This window comes from Macaca fascicularis, chromosome 19 (assembly GCF_037993035.2).
Source record: "Macaca fascicularis isolate 582-1 chromosome 19, T2T-MFA8v1.1".
Classification (NCBI taxonomy): Eukaryota; Metazoa; Chordata; class Mammalia; order Primates; family Cercopithecidae; genus Macaca; species Macaca fascicularis.
The window spans coordinates 52,523,684-52,545,000 of NC_088393.1; the positions used below are offsets into that span (position 1 = coordinate 52,523,684).

A 21,317-nucleotide genomic window follows, 5' to 3' on the forward strand; every position below is an offset into this window, starting at 1 on the left:
CATCAGCGAGCCATTCACTTTCACCTTGGAATTTCAGTAAAATAAACAGAACATGCTCCCTTTTGCTCCTTAGCTGTCTGACAAGCACAGTGTGGTCCACAACACTGTGGGTGGGCGAGATCAAAACAAAAACAAGGGCCGGGCGCAGTGGCTCACGCCTGTAATCCCAGCACTTTGGGAGGCCGAAGTGGGTGGATCGCGAGGTCAGGAGATCGAGACCATCCTGGCTAACACGGTGAAACCCCGTCTCTACTAAAAATACAAAAAATTAGCCAGGTGTGGTGGCGGGCACCTGTAGTCCCAGCTACTTGGGAGGCTGAGGCAGGAGAATCGCTTGAAACTGTGAGGTGGAGGTTGCAGTGAGCTGAGATCGTGCCATTGCGGTTCAGCCTGGGTGAGACAGCAAGATTCCATCTCAGAAAAAAAAAACAAAAAACAAAACAAAGAAAACCCCTGCCTTTGCAAAAGTTAATTCAAAGAAGAGTTTTAGGTCACTTGGGCATCAGAAATTGTTGCTAGGCCAAGCGCAGTGGCTCACACCTGTAATCCCAGCACTCTGGGAAGCCGAGGTAGGTGGATGTGAGTGGAACTCCTGAGACCAGGAGTTCAAAACCAGCCTGACTAATGTGGTGAATCATGTCACTACTGAAAAATAAAAATAAAAACCAGCTAGATGTGGTAGCACATGACTGTAATTGCAGCTACTAGAGTGGCTAAGAATCGCTTGAACCTGGGAGGCTGAAGTTGCAGCAAGCCAGCAAGCCAAGGTTGCGCCACTGCACTCCGGCCTAGGAGACAGAGTGCGAAGGAAGAAAGAAGGAGAGAAAGAGAGAAAGAGAGGGAGAGGGACGGAGGGAGGGAGAGAGGGAGGGAGGAAGAGAGGAAGGGAAGAAGGGAGGGAGGGAAATTGTGGCTGTGTCCTGTGCATATAATTCCTAAGGGAGGAAGGGAGGAAGGAAGGGAGGGAGGGAGGGAGAAGGAAGTGGGGGAGTGAGGGAAATTGTGGCTGTGTCCCGTGCCTATAATTCCTAACTTCTAGTCCTGTGTATTCTCAATGGTATAAACACGTGCAAATTTTCTTTGTAATGTCAGAGGGGATCATTGTCACTTTTCTCTTCTACCACATACCAGAAGGAAACAAATGAAAGTAGTTGTTGGATTTCTCATATAAATTAAAAGAGTTTGGGCCTGGAGCCATGGCTCATGCCTATAATCCCAGCACTTTGGGAGGCTGAGGCAGGGAGATCGCTTGAGCTCAGGGGTTCAAGACCAGCCAAGGCAACATAGTAAGACCCTGTCTCTATTTTGTAAAAAACCTAAAAGAGTTTAAGAGTCAAACTTTATTTAAATTAATGTAAAACACTAGAAGGGATGCAAAAGGTTGCTAATTGAGATATTCCAGGAGGGGAGGAATACTCCTTCTCTGCTCCCTCCCAAACATCCTTTGAACCTGTTCATTTCTCCCTATCCTGACCTCATGGCCACTTGGATCCCTCACCTGCATCCCAGCTCCTCCTGGTCTCCCCATTCCAGTCTCATCCTCCACACAGTAGCCAGAGAAGTCTTCCTAAGTACTAAATTGTCACTGTCCCTCCTGTGTTCAGAACCCTCTGTGGCTCCCCAGTGCCCTTGGGACAAAGCCTGTGGCTGATGAGGCCATTTACAATTTGATCCTTACAGACCCCCTCCGGTCCCACCTTTCCACACCTCTTGCTCTCATTCAGGAATTAAATCCCACTCGGAGATTCCATCCTTGTTACACTCTCTCTTGCCTCAAAGCCGTCGCACACTCTCTTCCCTCTGCCTGGAATGCTCTTCTCTGCCTCTGCTCTAACCAGCCTACTCCAACTCATCCTTCAGCTCTCACGGTGGACATCCCCATTCATGATGAGCCTTCGCAACATGCCTCAGATGGAGGCTTCCTTTGGGCTCCCCATACCCTCCCTTTGTCCCCCAAGTTCCCATTTATCATGCTGTGTTTTATTTGCCTACTTAGTGACCTCGCCATCTCCAGCAGGCTGTGAAAGCTGAAAATCATGGCAAGTATCAAATGCTCAACATGTTGCTTACCACAGAGAGAGCACAAAATATATATTTTTGGTTTAACGACTGAATTGAGAAGGAAAGAGGAGAGAGCAACAGAGAAGTGTAAAGAGGAGCAAAGACATGTACTTAACCCCTACCTCTGCGTTCCCTGCTACTTCTCATGTACAAAAGTGCACCCCTCCTTTCTCTCCCAGCAGAAACCTCTTCTCCCCCAATCTTCTCCATCTTGGTTCATGACTCCTACATCCTTTCAGTGGCTCAGGCAATAAACCTTAGAGTCATTCTTGACTCCTTTCTTTCTCTTTCACCTAATATCAGTCAGCAGCATATTCAAAATACATCCACAGTGCAACCACTTCTCAACACCCGACAGTGGCCATTCTGGACAGCTGCAACACTGGACAGTTGCCATTGTGGCCACCAGGAGAAGCTCTTCAAAGACCTCCAACAGCAGAAATGTAATTGACCAAGGGCCCAATTGCTGTGCCCCCAGATCTACTCCCAGCCCTCCCACAGGCTGCACCCTGCCAGTACCTGAGTGCATCCAGGAAACTAAGGCAGGCCCCTTCCTGGGAGACATGGGAGGTCCCAACAGCTTTGATGGGTGTTCCTTCAACTGCATGGTTATCCAGGTGCTTCTATTCAAGTCTCTGTCCCTCTCCCTGTCACTTGGGGTCACACTCGCATCTCAGTCTCTCAGTCTGATGGCTCTCCCCAACCTTCCTGCAGCTGCCTCCCTAGTTATCCTCACAGGAGCATTTCCCCTAATAAAACCCTTGCATGAATAATCCCGTTAATCCCACCTTGGGGTCTGCTTCTCCAAGGATCCAGACAAATACAGCTCCTCTTACTCCCCTTCTCCCTGGCTTCTATGTTTGCCTCCCCGTAGACAAGGGCCAGTGAGACCCTGGGAAAGCTTAAATCTGGTGGTGTCCCTAAGCCTTATCCCGTGCTTCTCTGTTTATGGTCTGGTTTCTCCACTAGAACATAAGCCCCCTGAGGGCAGGCGCTTGGCCTTGTCCAGTGCCCAGATTCATGCCTGGCACAGAGCAGGAGCTCAATAATCATAGCATGAATGATTGGAAGGAAGAACTTAAAGAGAAGGAGGGAAGCAGGGAGAAGGGGAAGGTCCAGGCCCCGGCTGACTCACAGTTGATGGTCAGCTCAAGGGGCTCACTCCGGGCCCAGCTGCCCCAGTTCCAGACCTCACAGGCATAGGGCCCCGTGTCATTCCGCTGGAGGCCGTGGATGGTCAGGGTCCTGTTTCCAGCTGACAGCTGCAGGTGCTCACTGGGCAGGAGGGGCTGGCCACTCACGAACCACTGGACATTCACAGTCTCATTGACGGTTTGGCAGGTCAGGTCCACGGACCTGGCGTTCTCCACAAGGTTCAGGCTTGAAGGCACGACTCTTGGCGTGGTCAGTTTTTCTGGAAACACGTGGAGGTACAGGGTCAGGTTCAGGAAGATTTCCCCCATCTCTTGCCCTTGTGGGGCCCACAAGTTTTTCCAGGAGTGTGTGTGTGTGTGTTGTGGGTGGTGTGTATGTGTATAGGATTTGCATATGACTGGTATGCGGGGTACATGTATGTCTTTTGTGGATGAATGTGTGTTGTGTGATTTTTCATGTGAATATGTAATGAGTTTTGTGTATACGGAGAGAGTGTGGTGCGCGTGTGTTTTGCATTTCTTGTGTGTGTTGGGTGTATGTGTTGAATATGAAGTATGTGTGTGGTACACATGTGCACTTTGTACGTGAGTATATGTTATGTGTATTTTTTTGTATATGAGTGTGTGTTCTGTGTCTGTGGTATTGTTTGTGTTATGTGTTTGTGTTGTGTGATGTGTGCATATGCACTGAGTATGTGCTACATGTGGTATGTGTATGTATTTTGTGTGTGCATTGTGTGTCTGTTGTATGTATGTGTTGAGGGTGTTGACTGTATGGTATGTGGTGTGTTTTCCATGTTGTCCATCTTGAGTGTCTGATGTTGAATGGCTGTAATGTTTAGCCGGTGCTGAATGTCAATGATATATGTTGTGTGTGTCCATTAGTGCATATTAGGTGTATATATGTTTTATGTGAGTGTGTCATGTATATGTGATCTTGTTTGTTGTGTAGATGTATGTGAGATATGTGTGTCTGTGTTTTGCATGTCATGTGTGTTGTATATGTGTTGTATGTGTGACCATTTTGCGTGTGTGTTGTGAGTTTGTGTGTATGTGTTATGGATTTGTATGCATATGCTGTGTGGAGGTGTGTGCTGTGGGTTTGTGTGTATGTGCTGTGGATTTGTATGTGTTGTGGGTTTGTGTGTATGTGTTGTATGTCTGATGTGTTATATACTTTGTGATGAGTGAGTTGTACGCCTCTGTTGTGTGCATGCTATATGTGTGTATGTTTTGTGTGAGTGTGTGTTGTATGTCTGTGGTATTGCACAGTATGTGTACGTGTTATATATGAGTTGTGTTTACTGTGTGTATTGTACATGTGCGTGAGTGTGCTGTGCATGTGGGGTTATTATCTGTGTGTGTATGGAGTACGTGAGTGTTGTGTTAGTGTTTTTAAATGTAGACAGTTAACCTCCCCCCATCTTCAGAGAATCAAATCATGGGCACCCCCTAGAGAGCCACCAGGGTCTCCTGCAGGATGTGCCAGGCCAGGCAAAGGAGCCAGTGTGCCCAGCCTTCCCTGTGGTCGGAGCCCTGCTCAGTCACCAGCTGCATTGGATATCCCCCTGGTCCTCCTCAAACTCTGGGGTATTGATGCAGCTCAGTGGCTCTTAAGATTTTTTTGTTTTTTAGGCAGAGTCTTGCTCTGTCGCCCAGGCTGAAGTGCAGTGGCCCGATCTCAGCTCACTGCAAGCTCCGCCTCCCGGGTTCACGCCATTCTCCTGCCTCAGCCTCCCGAGTAGCTGGGACTACAGGTGCCCGCCACCACGCCCGGCTAATTTTTTGTATTTTTAGTAGAGATGGGGTTTCACTGTGTTAGCCAGGGTGATCTCGATCTCCTGACCTCATAATCTGCCCGCCTCAGCCTCCCAAAGTGCTGGGATTACAGGCGCGAGCCACCGTGCCTGGCCTCTTAAGGTTTTTTTTTTAGAGTTCAAGATCCCTTCAAAAATCTGATGACAATCCTGGACCCTTCCTCTAGAATACGGCGCAAACATTATGCAAGCAACTCAATGTCATGCAGGGGTTTCTCCCTCACACTGTATCCAAAGGCCCTGGATTAAGAACTCTTGGTTCCTTCTGACATGGCCAGCATCTGACTCTCAGAAGAACAAAGGAGAGGAACCAGGAAAGGAGACTTACCGAGGACTTGAACCTTCAGAGTACCTAGGCGGGACAGGTGGGTGGCACTGTTGGACACCAAGCACTTGTACAGGCCCTCATGTTCTCTGGACACAGCATGGATGGTGAATGTGCTCGTGGTGTGAGACAGAATGGAGTCAAGGAGAAACCACGTATAGGCAGAGGGTGGGTGAGACTTTGTTTCCGCCAAGAAGGTCACGTCAGAGCCCTCCATCACCTCAACCACCTCCCCACTGGCAACACCAGACATCAATTTGATTTCAACAGGATCAGGACCATCTGAGAGGAGAGGAACAATTACAGCAGTAACAATAGCATCAGCAACAGGTCTCTTATGGAGGTCTTTAACGGATCAATAAATACTTTATTTCCCTCCTCCCCACTCAAAGGCTAGATCAATTACAAACGAGGTGCAGTAGTCAGATGGAAATGAAATGTCAGCCTCATCCCTGGGTAAAGCAAGGTTGAAAGATACGTCTAAAGTATGCCAGCTGAATGGTTAAGGTAGCTCACACCTGTTATGTTTTGTGTGAGTGTGTGTTGTATGTCTGTGGTATTGCACGGTATGTGTACGTGTTATATATGAGTTGTATTTTGGAAGGCTGAGGCAAGAGGATTGATTGGAGCAAGGAGTTTAAGACCAGTCAGGGCAACCTATCAAGATCCCATCTCTACAAAAAATTTAAAAATTAGCCAGGTGCAATGGCTCATGCCTGTAGTCCCAGCTACTCGGGAGGCTGAGGCAGGAGGATTGCTTGAGCCCAGGAGGTCGAGGCTGCATTGAGCTATGATTGCACCACTGCACAACAGCCTGGACAACAGAGTGAGATCTTGTCTCAAATAAAATGAATGAATGAATGAATGAATAAATAAATAAATAAATAAAGTGAGCCTGCTAATGCTCTTTGCTCACCCCTATCCAGGCAAGGTTTTGGATCAAACGTCTGAGGTTTGGGAGCTCAATTTTAGACACATTAAGTTGGAGGTTTCCAGTAGAATCCAAGTAGAGATGTCAAACAGTTATACATCTGAAGTTCAAAGGTAGACAAGTCCACATCTGGATGGTATTTCAAGCTGTGAGACTGAACGAGGCACTAAGGAAGTGAGTGTTGGTGAGGGGTTGGAGAGAATGGAAAGGGACTCACACTTCACGTCCAGGAAGATGGGGTCGCTGCTCTGGCGCAGAAGGGCATCTCGAGCTTCACAATGGTAAGTCCCCGAGTCCTCCCGCTGGACAACGAGGATGGTGAGGTTCTTGCCATCCTTGGACAGCTGCATGCGCTCATGGAACACGAGGGAGAGGTTGTTGGAAACCCAGTGGATGGTAATGTTGACATCCTTGGTGTTGCAGTAGAAGGTCACCATATCCTTCTGCTCAATGGCAGTGCCCGGGCTGACTGCAATGGTAGGCTTGGCCAGCTCTGAAAGCAAGCGAGGGAGACAGAGGCAGAGACACAGGTAGAGGAAGAACAAACAAGATGTAGTCACAGGGGGACCCAGAGAAACAGGACTAGACTGGAATTGCTGGAAGACACTCTGGAGTTGGATGCCTGGGCTTGAATGCTGGATCTACTGCTCATTCTAGGCGTCATCTTGGGCAAGTTACTTCCCTTCTCCAAGTCCCATTCAAAGTGATTGTGCAAGTGAAGCAAAGGGTCTGGGACCTGACCAGGGGTCAATCAATGTCAACTGCAATGACAATCAAGCTTATGACACGGGTGCCAGCAAGGGCCCCCTACCCACTCTTTTTCTTTATTGATATAGGGTTTCGCTCTGTCACCCAGGCTGGAGTGCAATGGTGCAATCATAGTTACTGCAACCTTGACCTCATGGGCTCAAGCGATCCTCCCACCTCAGCTTCCCAAATAGCTGGGACTACAGGTGTACACTACCATACCTGGTGAAATTTTTTTTTTTTTTTTTGTAGACATGGTGTCTCCCTATGTTGCCCAGGTGGGTCTCGAACTCCTGGGCTCAAGTAATCCACCCATCTCAGCCTCCCAAAGTGCTGGAAATGACAGGCATAAGGAACTGCACCCAGCCCCCCCACCCACTTTTTAGCCAACTTTGCCCACCCCAGCCATGACAGTCACAGCCCTCCCTCTTTACCCCGACCCCTGGCACAGATGACTGGACCAGTTATTGCCAGACTCTGGCTGAGCCAATCAGATTCGTCCTCTTGGGACTTTGGGTGTGAGGCCCGGATGGGGGATCTCCATGGAGGCAGAGATCAACATGACCATCTTGTTTTCTGGCTCCCACCTCTGGATCTGCCATGAATCTGGGGTATCCTGGGGGTCCCAAACACAGACAGAACAACATCCTCACTTTGGGTGGCATCAAGTGGGTTGGCATCAAGGGTGAGCTGGGCTGCAGCTGGAGGATTCCATAGGGTCCAAAGCGAGGCTAGAAGGGGAGAGAGGAGGCATTCAGGGAGGGAGAGGTGTGTTGGGGGGTGCCTGACTAGGGTCTTCAGAAGCACAGGGAGCTCTGAGGTCATAGGGCTGGCATTCCACCCATGGAGACCTGAGTCCTACTCATTACTTACCAGCTATGTGACCTGCAGCATGTTTTTTGTTTGTTTGTTTGGTTTTTGTTTGTGTGTTTTTGTTTCCTGAGGCAGAGTCTGGCTCTGTCGCCCAGGCTGGCATACAGTGGCACAATCTCAGCTCGCTGCAACCTCCACCTCCTGGGTTCAGGTGATTCTCCAGCCTCAGCCTCCTAAGTAGCTGGGATTACAGGCACAGGCCACCACGCCTAACTAATTTTTGTGTTTTTAGTAGAGACGGGGTTTTGCCATGTTGGCCAGACTGGTCTCGAACTCTTGACCTCATGTGATCTGCCTGCCTCAGCCTCCCAAAGTGCTGGAATTACAGGCATGAGCCACTGTGCCCAGCTGCAGCATGTTTTTGTCCTCTCTGAGCCTCAGTCTCTGTACTATCACCTGCTTCCTAGGGTTGTTGTGGGGGTGGTAATGAATATTGGCAAACTTTAATTGGGCTGCCTGATAGTCACTGTGTTCTCTCCAATGATGTGCCCTCTACTGGAGCCACATGATGGTCCCTGTATTCCACATAGAGGAAAACCGATGCTCAGAGAAGTGATGTCACTCACCAAGACGGTATTATCAATGGCAGAAGCTAAAAACCTGGCCTGCCAGGCCCTGAAGACTGCGCTCTCAACACTGTAATAATTCCTCCTGTCAGCCCAGAGATGGCCACAGAGCCAGCCCTTGATTAACAGGTACTTCTACTGTGATCTTGGTGAAAAATATTGACTTTTGGTACTTCCTCTGATGTGCCCCTAGGCAAGATTTCACTTGCATGGGGAGGAAAGGAGAACAAGATAGCAGAAGTTCCCAGTTTTTGGCGGGGTATGGTGGCTCATGCCTGTTATCTCAGTACTTTGGGAGGCTGAAGTGGGACGATCACTTGAGCTAAGGAATTTGAGACCAGCCTGGGCAACATAGTGAAGCTTTGTCTGTACTAAAATTTTTTAAAATTAGCTGGGGGTGTTGGCGTACATCTGTAGTCCCAGCTACAGTCTGAAATGGGAGGATCACTTGAGCCTGGGTGTTTGAGGCTGCAGTGAGCTGTGATGGCACCATTGCACTCCAGCCTGGGTGACAGAGCAAGATCCTGTCTTAAAAAAAAATACAAACACACACACAAAAAATGAGTTCCCAGTTTTCCATTTGATCATTCTGCACACCACTACGGAGGCTGCAAGAGACTATGGGACCTGGCACGGTGGCTCATGCTTGTAATCCCAGCCCTTTGGGAGGTCGAGGCGAGCGGATCACTTGAGGCCAAGAGTTTGAGATCACCCTGGTCAACATGGTGAAACCCCGTCTCTACAAACAAACAAACAAAAAAATACAAAAACTAGCCGGGTGTGGTGACAAGCACCTATAAACCCAGCTACTTGGGAGGCTGAGGCACGACAATCTCTTGAACCCAGGAGGCAGAGGTGGTGGTGAGCCGAGATAGTGCCATTGCACTCCAGCCTGGGTGACAGAGCTAGACTTTGTCTCAAAACAAAAACAAACAAACAAACAAAACATGAGACTTTGCTGGGGCCGAACCCCAGCAGCTGTGCTCACATGCAACTGACCTCATCTCTCCCAAGAGCCCCATTAACGCAGACCCTCTGCCCCTCTCAAAAGGGCCCCAATGTGGCCCTAACACTGCCCCATTCTCTGCCCAGTCAGTGAATAAGGGCACGAGCTCTTAGGAACAAATATGAGCTCTGTCACTTACTAGCCCTACTATCATGGGTAAGGGACTTTCTCTTTGTGCGGCTCAGTTTCTTCAACTGAAAAATGGAGATAATAGTAGAACTCAGCTTATCTGGTGGTTGTGAAGTCTGAGTGAGATTATCAAATGTGACATGCTTAACAGAGTTCATAGCAAATATTCAGCCACCATGATGGCAACGATGATGACGATGATGGTAGTCTTGATGACGGGTTCTCGTGTCTGTGGTTTCTCTGCCTCAAATGCTATTAGAGGTTAGGCCCACAGCCTCAGAGCCTGACCACTTGGGTTTGAATCTCATTTTTGCCATTTATTTGGGCAAGTGATATCCCCTATCTGAGCCCCAGTTTCCCCATTTGAAAAATGGAGGTAGTAACAGTTCCAGCCTCACTTAACTGTCATAAGGATAAGTGAAATTATGTGAGCGAAAGCATTGATAGGGGCCTCATCATATCCGCCCGAGACAGGAAGCCTCCCTCCGTGGAAAGCCTGCCGTGGCCCCTTCCCTCTGGCTTTCTTCTCACATTGCCCTGCCTTTGTCCCATCAGGAAGAGGCAACACTCACAGAGACACCTGTGGATGCGGCTGATAACTCTCAGCCTCCCAGGACTACGGAGCCCCTGCAACCTTCCAGGGTCAGCCAGGAAGCGCCGGCCCAGAGAAGGAGAAGCTGGTCTCAGAGACACACAGCAAGGCTGGGCTGAGCCCTCACCTCTGCACATGACCTGTTGCAAAATAATGTCTTCACTTCCAAAATACTTTTTTCGTCAAAATATTCTAGTTTCTTCCTTTTGTCTCAGATGCCTTTTAGGCAGAAATTTCACATTCATCCCCATCCTGATCCATGGACCTGGCCACCCAGGGCTGGCACAGCCTCCCTCCGCCTATCTCTCATCTGCTTGTCTGAATCTCCGTGATACTCCCTCTCTCCCCGTGTCTCTGAATCTATTTCTGTCTGTGTCTTTACACAGTTCTCTCCCTGTCTCTTTGTTCTCTGTCTCCATCCCTCTCTGCCCCTCCCTGTTTTTCCCACTGGTCTTTCTTTTCTTTTCTTTTCTTTCTTTCTCTCTCTCTCTCTCTTTCTTTCCTTTCTTTTTTTTTTTTTTTTTTTTTTTGAGACAGACTTTTACTCTCACCCAGGCTGGAGTGTAATGGCACAATCTCGGCTCATTGCAACTTCTGCCTCCCGGGTTCAAGCAATTATCTGCCTCAGCCACCCAAGTAGCTGGGATTACAGGTGCCCACCACCACACCCAGTTAATTTTTGTATTTAGTAGAGACAGTGTTTCACCATCTTGGCCAGGCTGTTCTTGAACTCCTGACCATGTGATCCACCCACCTCGGCCCCCCGAAGTGCTGGGATTACAGTCATGAGCCACTGCGCCTGGCCTCCACTGGTAACATTTCTAAGGTTAATTTTTACCTTTTGTCTCTGTCTCCCTGTGTATCTCTTCTTCCTGTGTTTCCCTCTCTCTCTCTCTTTCTCCCTGGGTCTCTGGTTCTATGGCTCTGACTCCATCTTTCTCTCTCTCTTTCTCTGTACACACACACACACACACACACACACACACACACACACACACTTTGGCTTTCTCTCTTGTCTCTAGTCTCTGTTTATGTCTCCTTCTGTCAGTCTCTTGCATCTGTATTTGTTTCTGTCTCTGTGTCTGTTTCTCTCTGCCTCTGTCTCTCTTTCCTCAAGTGTGTACACACACACACACCACTGACAAATATACATATATTTTTGTCTCTCTCTTTGTCTCTGGTCTCTGTTTAGGTCTCCTTCTGTCAATCTCTTTTGTATCTGTCTTTATTTCTATCTTTCTCTTTCTTTCTTTCTCTTTCTTTTTTTTTTTTTTGAGACGGAGTCTTGCTCTGTCACCCAGGCTGGAGTGCAGTGGCCGGATCTCAGCTCACTGCAGCCTCCGCCTCCCGGGTTCACGCCATTCTCCTGCCTCAGCCTCCCGAGTAGCTGGGACTACAGGCGCCCGCCACCTCGCCTGGCTAGTTTTTTGTATTTTTTAGTAGAGACGGGGTTTCACCATGTTAGCCAGGATGGTCTCGATCTCCTGACCTTGTGATCCGCCCGCCTCGGCCTCCCAAAGTGCTGGGATTACAGGCTTGAGCCACCGCGCCCGGCCTCTCTTTCTTTCTTTCTCTTTCTTTCTTTCTTTTTCTTTCTTTCTCTCTCTCTCTCTCTTTCTTTCTTTCTTTTTTGAGATAGGGTCTTGCTGTGTCACTCAGACTGGGGTGCTGTAGTGTGATCTCGGTTCACTGCAGCCTCCGCTGCCGAGTTCAAGGTTCAAGTGATTCTCCTACCTCAGCCCCCCAAATAGCTGGGACTATAGGCGCCTGCCACCACACCCGGCTAATTTTTGTATTTTTAGTAGACACATGGGTTTTGCCATGTTTTCCAGGCTGGTCTCAAACTCCTGGTCTCAAGTGATCTGCCCACCTCAGCCTCCCAAAGTGCTGGGATTACAGATGTGAGCCACCACGCCCGGCCCTATCTTTATATCTGTATCTGTCTTTATTTCTGTCTCTGTTTCTGTGTCTCCATTTTTTTTTTCTCTGCCTCCATCTCTTTCCTCGAGTGTGCGCGCATGCACACACACACACACACACACACACACACACACACACCACTGACAAATAGATGGATACAACCCCCCTCCACCCCCACTCACCTGAGAGCAGGATTCCCATCCAGTGGTGTCCCCATAAGTCAGCAGGCCCCATGGGTCCCAGCACCTGACTTCAGTGTGCCAGGCCGTCTGTTGTCCCGGCTTGCACACACAGACACAGTCCTCACTCCAGCTGCAGCCCCTCCACCTCCCTTCTCTCCTCTCCCCCACTGCTACAAAGTCACACACACTGTAGTGACTGCCGCTCTCGGGACAGACAGGGGTGGTGGCAGGGAAGTAACTTTGACCCCACCTCTGCCCTCCACCCCCAGGGCTGACTTTCCTTCCCTGCCCAGCGTGGAGAGCGGAAAGTCCAGGAACCCTGGAGACCAGGAACTGAGATTACGATGGTCAATAGCAATGATAAGAAAAAAACAACAATGACCAGCTCCTTGTTTCTGAGAGCTTAATAACCAGGCCCAGTGCCAAGTTCATTATAAGCAGCCAATAAATATTAAATGAGCTGGAATCATGCTTGTGATATAGATCCCAGTCATAAACGAAAGCTCTGGAGTCAGACCGGCAGGAATCACAGACTGAGCAGGACTGGGGGAACTCCAGGAGGAGCTCGACGTGGTCTTGGGAGAAGGGGCAGGGAGGGCTTCCTGGAGGAGTGGACATCTGAGCTGAAACTTGGAGAAAATAGTAAAGGTTCTATACATAAAAGTTACTTTTAAAAAAATCTCTATGAGCAAGACAAGCTGTTGGTCTTTGAGAGTATATAGACCCAGACCCAGAAGATTTAACAGAACCAACCAGCTGAGGGAACTATCATTAATCCATGTATCATGTATCCATCCACTAATTTACTTAACAAATACTTCCTGAATTCTCTTCCTTTTTTTTTTTTAGATGGAGTCTTGCTCTGTTGCCCAGGCTGGAGTACAGTGGCATGATTTCAGCTTCCTGCAATCTCCACCTCCCAGGCTCAAGTGATTCTCCTGCCTCAGACTGCCTAGTAGCTGGGACTACAGGCGTGTGCCTCCACACCCAGCTAATTTTTTTTTTAAATTATATTTTATGTTCTAGGGTACATGTGCACAACATGCAGGTTTATTACATATATATACATGTGCCATGTTTGTGTGCTGCACCCATTAACTCGTCATTTACATTAGGTATATCTCCTAATGCTATCCCTCCCCCCCTCCCCACCCCACAACAGGCCCTGGTGTGTGATGTTCCCCTTCCTATGTCCAAGTGATCTCATTGTTCAATTCCCACCTATGAGTGAGAACATGCGGTGTTTGGTTTTCTGTTCTTGCGATAGTTTGCTGAGAATGATGGCTTCCAGCTGCATCCATGTCCCTACAAAGGACAAGAACTCATCCTTTTTTATGGCTGCATAGTATTCCGTGGTGTGTATGTGCCACATTTTCTTAATCCAGTCTGTCATTGATGGACATTTGGGTTGGTTCCAAGTCTTTGCTATTGTGAATAGTGCTGCAATAAACATACATGTGCATGTGTCTTTATAGCAGCATGATTTACAATCCTTTGGGTATATCCCCAGTAATGGGATGACTGGGTCAAATGGTATTTCTAGTTCTAGATCCTTGAGGAATCACCACACTGTCTTCCACAATGGTTGAACTAGTTTACAGTCCCACCAACAGTGTAAAAGTGTTCCTATTTCTCCACATCCTCTCCAGTACCTGTTGTTTCCTGACTTTATAATGATTGCCATTCTAACTGGTGTGAGACGGTATCTCACTGTGGTTTTGATTTGCATTTCTCTGATGGCTAGTGATGATGAGCATTATTTCATGTGTCTGTTGGCTATATAAATGTCTTCTTTTGAGAAGTGTCTGTTCGTTTCCTTTGCCCACTTTTTGATGGGGTTGTTTGTTTTTTTTTGTAAATTTGTTTGAGTTCTTTGTAGGTTCTGGATATTAGTTAGCCCTTTGTCAGATGAGTAGATTGCAAAAATTTTCTCCCATTCTATAGGTTGACTGTTCACTCTGACAGTAGTTTCTTTTGCTGTGCAGAAGCTCTTTAGTTTAATTAGATACCATTTGTCAATTTTGGCTTTTGTTGCCATTGCTTTTGGTGTTTTAGATATGAAGTCCTTGTCTATGCCTATGTCCTGAATGGTATCGCCTAGGTTTTCTTCTAGGGTTTCTATGGTTTTAGGTCTAACATTTAAGTCTTTAATCCATCTTGAATTAATTTTTGTATAAGGAATAAGGAAGGGATCCAGTTTCAGCTTTCTACTTATGGCTAACCAGTATTCCCAGCACCATTTATTAAATAGGGAATCCTTTCCCCATTTCTTGTTTTTGTCAGGTTTGTCAAAGATCAGATGGTTGTAGATGTGTGGTATTATTTCTGAGGGCTCTGTTCTGTTCCATTGGTCTATATCTCTGTTTTGGTACCAGTACCATGCTGTTTTCGTTACTGTAGCCTTGTAGTATAGTTTGAAGTCAGGTAGCATGATGCCTCCAGCTTTGTTCTTTTGACTCAGGATTATCTTGGCAATGTGGGCTCTTTTTTGGTTCTACATGAGCTTTAAAGTAGTTTTTTCCAATTCTGTGAAGAAAGTATTGGTAGCTTAATAGGGATGGCATTGAATCTATAAATTACCTTGGGCAGTATGGCCATTTTCACGATATTGATTCTTCCTATCCATGAGCATGGAATGTTCTTCCATTTGTTTGTGTCTTCTTTTATTTCATTGAGCAGTGGTTCGTAGTTCTCCTTGAAGAGGTCCTTCACATCCCTTGTAAGTTGGATTTCTAGGTATTTTATTCTCTTTGAAGCAATTGTGAATGGAAGTTCATTCACGATTTGGCTGTTTGTCTATTATTGGTGTATAAGAATGCTTGTGATTTTTGCACATTGATTTTGTATCCTGAGACTTTGCTGAAGTTGCTTATCAGCTTAAGGAGATTTTGGGCTGAGATGATGGGGTTTTCTAAATATACACTCATGTCATCTGCAAACAGGGACAATTTGACTTCTTCTTTTCCTAATTGAATACCCTTTATTTCTTTCTCTTGCCTGATTGCCCTGGCCAGAACTTCCAACACTATGTTGAATAGGAGTGGTGACAGAGGGCATCCCTGTCTTGTGCCAGTTTTTAAGGGGAATGCTTCCAGTTTTTGCCCATTCAGTATGATATTGGCTGTGGGTTTGTCACAAATAGCTCTTATTATTTTGAGATACGTTCCATCAGTACCAAATTTATTGAGAGTTTTCAGCATGAAGCGCTGTTGAATTTTGTCAAAGGCCTTTCCTGCATCTGTTGAGATAATCATGTGGTTTTTGTCTTTGGTTCTGTTTATATGCTGGATTACGTTTATTGATTTGCATATGTTGAACCAGCCTTGCATCCCAGGGATGAAGCCCACTTGATCATGATGGATAAGCTTTTTGATGTGCTGCTGGATTCGGTTTGCCAGTATTTTATTGAGGATTTTTGCATCGATGTTCCTCAGGGATATTGGTCTAAAATTCTCTTTTTTTGTTGTGTCTTTGCCAGGCTTTGGTATCAGGATAATGTTGGCCTCATAAAATGAGTTAGGGAGGATTCCCTTTTTTTCTATTGATTGGAATAGTTTCAGAAGGAATGGTACCAGCTCCTGCTTCTACCTCTGGTAGAATTTGACTGTGAATCCCTCTGGTCCTGGACTTTTTTTGGTTGGTAGGCTATTAATTATTGCCTCCATTTCAGAGCCTACTATTGGTCTATTCAGGAATTCAACTTCTTCCTGGTTGAGTCTTGGGAGAGTGTATGTGTCCAGGAATTTATCCATTTCTTCTAGGTTTTCTAGTTTATTTGTGTAGAGGTGTTTATAGTATTCTCTGATGGTAGTTTGTATTTCTGTGGGGTCGGTGGTGATATCCCCTTTATCATTTTTTATTGTGGCTATTTGATTCTTCTCTCCTTTCTTCTTTATTAGTCTTGCTAGTGGCCTATCAATTTTGTTGATCTTTTCAAAAAACCAGCTCCTGGATTCATTGATTTTTTGAAGGGTTTTTTGTGTCTCTATCTCCTTCAGTTCTGCTCTGATCTTAGTTATTTCTTGCCTTCTGCTAGCTTTTGGATGTGTTTGCTCTTGCTTCTCTAGTTCTTTTAATTGTGATGTTACAGTGTCAATTTTAGATCTTTCCTGCTTTCTCTTGTGGGCATTTAGTGCTATAAATTTCCCTCTACACACTGCTTTAAATGTGTCCCAGAGATTCTGGTATGTTGTATCTTTGTTCTCATTGGTTTCAAAGAACATCTTTATTTCTGCCTTCATTTCGTTATGCACCCAGTAGTCATTCAGGAGCAGGTTGTTCAGTTTCCATGTAGTTGAGCAGTTTTGATTGAGTTTCTTAGTCCTGAGTTCTAGTTTGATTGCACTGTGGTCTGAGAGACAGTTTGTTATAATTTCTGTTCTTGTACATTTGCTGAGGAGTGTTTTACTTCCAACTATGTGGTCAATTTTGGAATAAGTGTGATGTGGTGCTGAGAAGAATGTATATTCTGTTGATGTGGGGTGGAGAGTTCTGTAGATGTCTATTAGGTCTGCTTGGTGAAGAGCTGAGTTCAATTCCTGGATATCCTTGTTAGCTTTCTGTCTCGATCTGTCTAATGTTGACAGTGGGGTGTTAAAGTCTCTCATTATTATTGTGTGGGAGTCTAAGTCTCTTCGTAAGTCTCTAAGGACTTGCTTTATGAATCTAGGTGCTCCTGCATTGGGTGCATATATATTTAGGATAGTTAGCTCTTGTTGAATTGATCCCTTTACCATTATGTAATGGCCTTCTTTGTCTCTTTTGATCTTTGTTCGTTTAAAGTCTGTTTTATCAGAGACTAGGATTGCAACCCCTGCCTTTTTTTGTTTTCCATTTGCTTGGTAGATCTTCCTCCATCCCTTTATTTTGAGCCTATGTGTGTCTCTGCACGTGAGATGGGTCTCCTGAATACAGCAAACTGATGGGTATTGACTCTTTATCCAATTTGCCAGTCTGTGTCTTTTAATTGGAGCATTTAGCCCATTTACATTTAAGGTTAATATTGTTATGTGTGAACTTGATCCTGTCATTATGATGTTAGCTGGTTATTTTGCTCATTAGTTGATGCAGTTTCTTCCTAGCATCGATGGTCTTTACATTTTGGCATGTTTTTGCAGTGGCTGGTACTGGTTGTTCCTTTCCATGTTTAGTGCTTCCTTCAGGAACTCTTGTAGGGCAGGCCTGGTGGTGACAAAATCTCTCAGCATTTGCTTGTCTGTAAAGGACTTTATTTCTGCTTCACTTATGAAGTTTAGTTTGGCTGGATATGAAATTCTGGGTTGAAAATTCTTTTCTTTAAGAATGTTGAATATTGGCTCCCACTCTCTTCTGGCTTGTAGAGTTTCTGCTGAGAGATCTGCTGTTAGTCTGATGGGATTCCCTTTGTGGGTAACCCGACCTTTCTCTCTGGCTGCCCTTTACATTTTTTCCTTCATTTCAACTTTGGTGAATCTGACAATTATGTGTCTTGGAGTTGCTCTTCTCAAGGAGTATCTTTGTGGCATTCTCTGTATTTCCTGAATTTGAATGTTGGCCTGCCTTGCTAGGTTGGGGAAGTTCTCCTGGATAATATCCTGCAGAGTGTTTTCCAACTTGGTTCCATTCTCCCCGTCACTTTCAGGTACACCAATCAGATGTAGATTTGGTCTTTTCACATAATCCCATATTTCTTGGAGGCTTTGTTCATTTCTTTTTACTCTTTTTTCTCTAAACTTCTCTTCTCACTTCATTTCATTCCATTTCATCTTCAGTCACTGATATTCTTTCTTCCAGTTGATCGAGTCGGCTACTGAAGCTTGTGCATTTGTCACATAGTTCTTGTGTCATGGTTTTCATCTATATCAGGTCGTTTATGGACTTCTCTGCATTGGTTATTCTAGTTATCCATTCATCAAATCTTTTTTCAAGGTTTTTAGTTTCTTTGTGCTGGGTTTGTAGTTCCTCCTTTAGCTTTGAGAAGTTTGATCGACTGAAGCCTTCTTCTCTCAACTTGTCAAAGTCATTCTCCATCCAGCTTTGTTCCATTGCTGGCGAGGAGCTGCATTCCTTTGGAGGGGGAGATGCACTCTGATTTTTTGAGTTTTCAGGTTTTCTGCACTGCTTTTTCCCCATCTTTGTGGTTTTATCTACCTTTGGTCTTTGATGATGGTGACGTACAGATGGGGTTTTGGTTTGGATGTCCTTTCTGTTTGTTAGTTTTCCTTCTAACTGTCAGGACCCTCAGCTGCAAGTCTGTTGGAGTTTGCTTGAGGTCCAGTCCAGACCCTGTTTGCCTGGGTATCAGCAGCGGAGGCTGCAGAAGAGAGAATATTGCTGAACAGCAAGTGTTGCTGTCTGATTGTTCCTCTGGAAGCTTCATCTCAGAGGTGTACCCTCGGAGACCGTGTGAGGTGTGAAGTGTCAGTCTGCCCCTAGTGGGGGATGTCTCCCAGTTAGGCTACTTGGGGGTCAGGGACCCACTTGAGCAGGCAGTCTGTCCGTTCTCAGATCTCAACCTCCATGCTAGGAGAATCACTACTCTCTTCAAAGCTGTCAGACAGGGACGTTTACATCTTCAGAGGTTTCTGCTTCTTTTCATTTAGCTATGCCCTGTCCCCAGAGGTGGAGTCTACAGAGGCAGGTGGGCCTCCATGAGCTGCGGTGGGCTCCACCCAGATCGAGCCTCCAGGCAGCTTTGTTTACCTACGTAAGCCTCAGCAATGGCAGGCGCCCCTCCCCCAGCCTCGCTGCCACCTTGCAGTTAGATCTCAGACTGCTGTGCTAGCAATGAGGGAGGCTCCGTGGGTGTAGGACCCTCCAAGTCAGGCGCGGGATACAATCTCCTGGTGTGCTATTTGCTAATACCCTTGGTAAAGCGCAGTATTAGGGTGGAAGTGACCCGATTTTCCAGGTGTTGTGTCACGGTTTCCTTTGGCTAGGAAAAAGGAATTCCCTTCTCCCTTGCACTTCCAGGTGAGGCGATGCCTCACCCTGCTTCGGCTCTCGCTGGTTGGGCTGCACCCACTGTCCTGCACCGACTGTCTGACACACCCCAGTGAGATGAACCTGGTACCTCAGTTGGAAATGCAGAAATCACCCGTCTTCTGTGTCACTCATGCTGGGAACTGGAGGCTGGAGCTGTTCTTATTCAGCCGTCTTGGCACCCAATCCCCTAATTTTTGTATTTTTAGTAGAAATGGAATTTCACCATGTAGCCCAGGCTTGTCTTGAACTCATGAGCTCAAGCAATCCACCTGCCTCAGCCTCCTGAAGTGCTGGGATTACAGGCGTGAGCCATCGCGCCCACTCCTGAATTCTCTTCTGGGCTGACCCCTGCTCCTGGTGGTACTGGGGACACAGCACTAAGACAGCCCCAATCCTGTTCTCACAGAGGCTCACAGTCCAGTGGGGGAGACAGACCTGTCCCCAGACGATAACAACCCAGAGTAGGCAGGGCTGGGATGGAGGAATTCAAAGGGGGCACCTGGCTCAGCTTCAGGATCAGGGAAAGCTTCCTGGAGGAGGGGACATGGTAGCTGAGACCTGAAGGGCATAGAGGTGAGCCAGGGGGAGCAGCACGTGAAAAGTTTTTGAAATTGAGGCACAGAAGGAAGGTCAGGTGGGTCTAGAATACAGGAAGTGAGAGAGGATGGGTGATTCAACAGGAGGCTTAGAAAACTCTGGAACTGTTACTTAGGGTATAAGGGGCAGCTTGGCATTGCAAGAAAGAGATCGTGACTCACTCAGCTGCCTCATTTTGCTGCCCTGCTTGTGTCTTACTGCTGCTACACGCAGTCACAAAGTATCTGCCCTGATAAAGCATCAGGCTGAGCCAGCTGGCTCTGGAGCCAGAGTGCGTGGGTTCAAATCCTGACCCCCACTTGCTAACTGGGTGGCCTCAGCAGGTCAGCTCCCTTCTCTAGGGACCACTTTTCTCAGCTCTAAAATGGAGATGATGCCCAGGCATGGTGGCTTACACCTGTAATCCCAGCACTTCGGGAGGCTAAGGTGGGAGAATCACTTGAGCCCAGGATTTCAAGACCAGCCTGGGCAACATGGTGAGACCCCATCTCAATTAAAATAAAATAATAAAGCAAAGTAGATGATGATGCTTTTGCCTCCTAGGAAGCTCTGTGGTTATGAACACCTGACTTCAGTGTGCCAGGCCATCTGTCACCCTGGCTTGTGGCACCAGTTATGAGCACAAGGCTATCTGACTGCCTGGGCCGGCAGGACAGTCCTTTACATCCCAGCCATGGTTCATTGGGAAAAATTTGTCACCCTTGCATGCTTCCATGTGCCCCATCTGCAGACTAGGAGAAATCACAGTCTCTCCACACAAGACAGTTGTGAGGATCGAATGAGTCAGTGCCAGGAAAGTGCTCAGAACAATGCCTGACACAGCATAAGCCATCAACAAATGCGAATTCCCACTGGATGTCATGACTGCCCTGCGTCGTAATCTCACTGCCGCCCTGTGACGGGGTACGTATTCACTCACTCTGTCACTGCTGTGGACTGAATGTTTGTCTCTCTGTCATTCAGATGTTGAAATCCTGACCCTTCATGTGATGGTTTTAGGAGGCGGAAACTTTGGGAGGTAATCAGGTCCCTCCCAAAGGGGTTAGTGCCCTTATAAAAGGGACCTCAGAGAGCTCTCTTGTTCACTTTCCACTATGTGGGGAATGCAACAAGGAGACGGCAGTCTGTCACCCGAGAAGAGAGGCCCCACCAGAATCTGACGATGCTAGCACCCTCATATAGGCCTTCCAGCCTCCAGAACTGCATGAAATAGCTTTCTGTTCTTTACAAATCATCCAATCTGCGGTATGTTCTAGCAGCCCGAACTGACTGAGAGCCACTCAACATATATTTCCTGAGTGCCTACCATGCCTATTCTAGGTGCTAGGGACATAGCAGGTAAGAAGACCATCAGACGAGGCCAGGTGCAGTGACTCACGCCCATAAATCCAACACTTTGGGAGGCCAAGGTGGGGTGATTGCTTGAGCCCAGGAGTTTGAGACCAGCCTGGGCC

General features: G+C 46.9%; 1 protein-coding gene across 4 annotated transcripts in view; it reads right to left on the minus strand.

The window, feature by feature from the left end:
* CEACAM20 (CEA cell adhesion molecule 20) overlaps nucleotides 1–21,317 on the minus strand; it is a 38,107-nt gene that overhangs the window by 11,748 nt on the left and 5,042 nt on the right. For 2 of the 4 annotated variants that reach the window (XM_005589531.5, XM_005589530.5), the window contains exons 1-5: nucleotides 12,304–12,519; nucleotides 7,623–7,766; nucleotides 6,506–6,781; nucleotides 5,361–5,639; nucleotides 3,197–3,475 (exon numbers count right to left, since the gene is read on the minus strand). In XM_005589531.5, coding sequence (XP_005589588.3) covers nucleotides 3,197–3,475; nucleotides 5,361–5,639; nucleotides 6,506–6,781; nucleotides 7,623–7,766; nucleotides 12,304–12,355 — 1,030 coding nt within the window. In that variant the 5' untranslated portion in view covers nucleotides 12,356–12,519. Of the gene's footprint in view, nucleotides 1–3,196; nucleotides 3,476–5,360; nucleotides 5,640–6,505; nucleotides 6,782–7,622; nucleotides 7,991–12,303; nucleotides 12,520–21,317 lie in introns of those variants that run through there. The other 2 variants (XM_074023864.1, XM_065534585.2) reach the window with 2 other exon arrangements.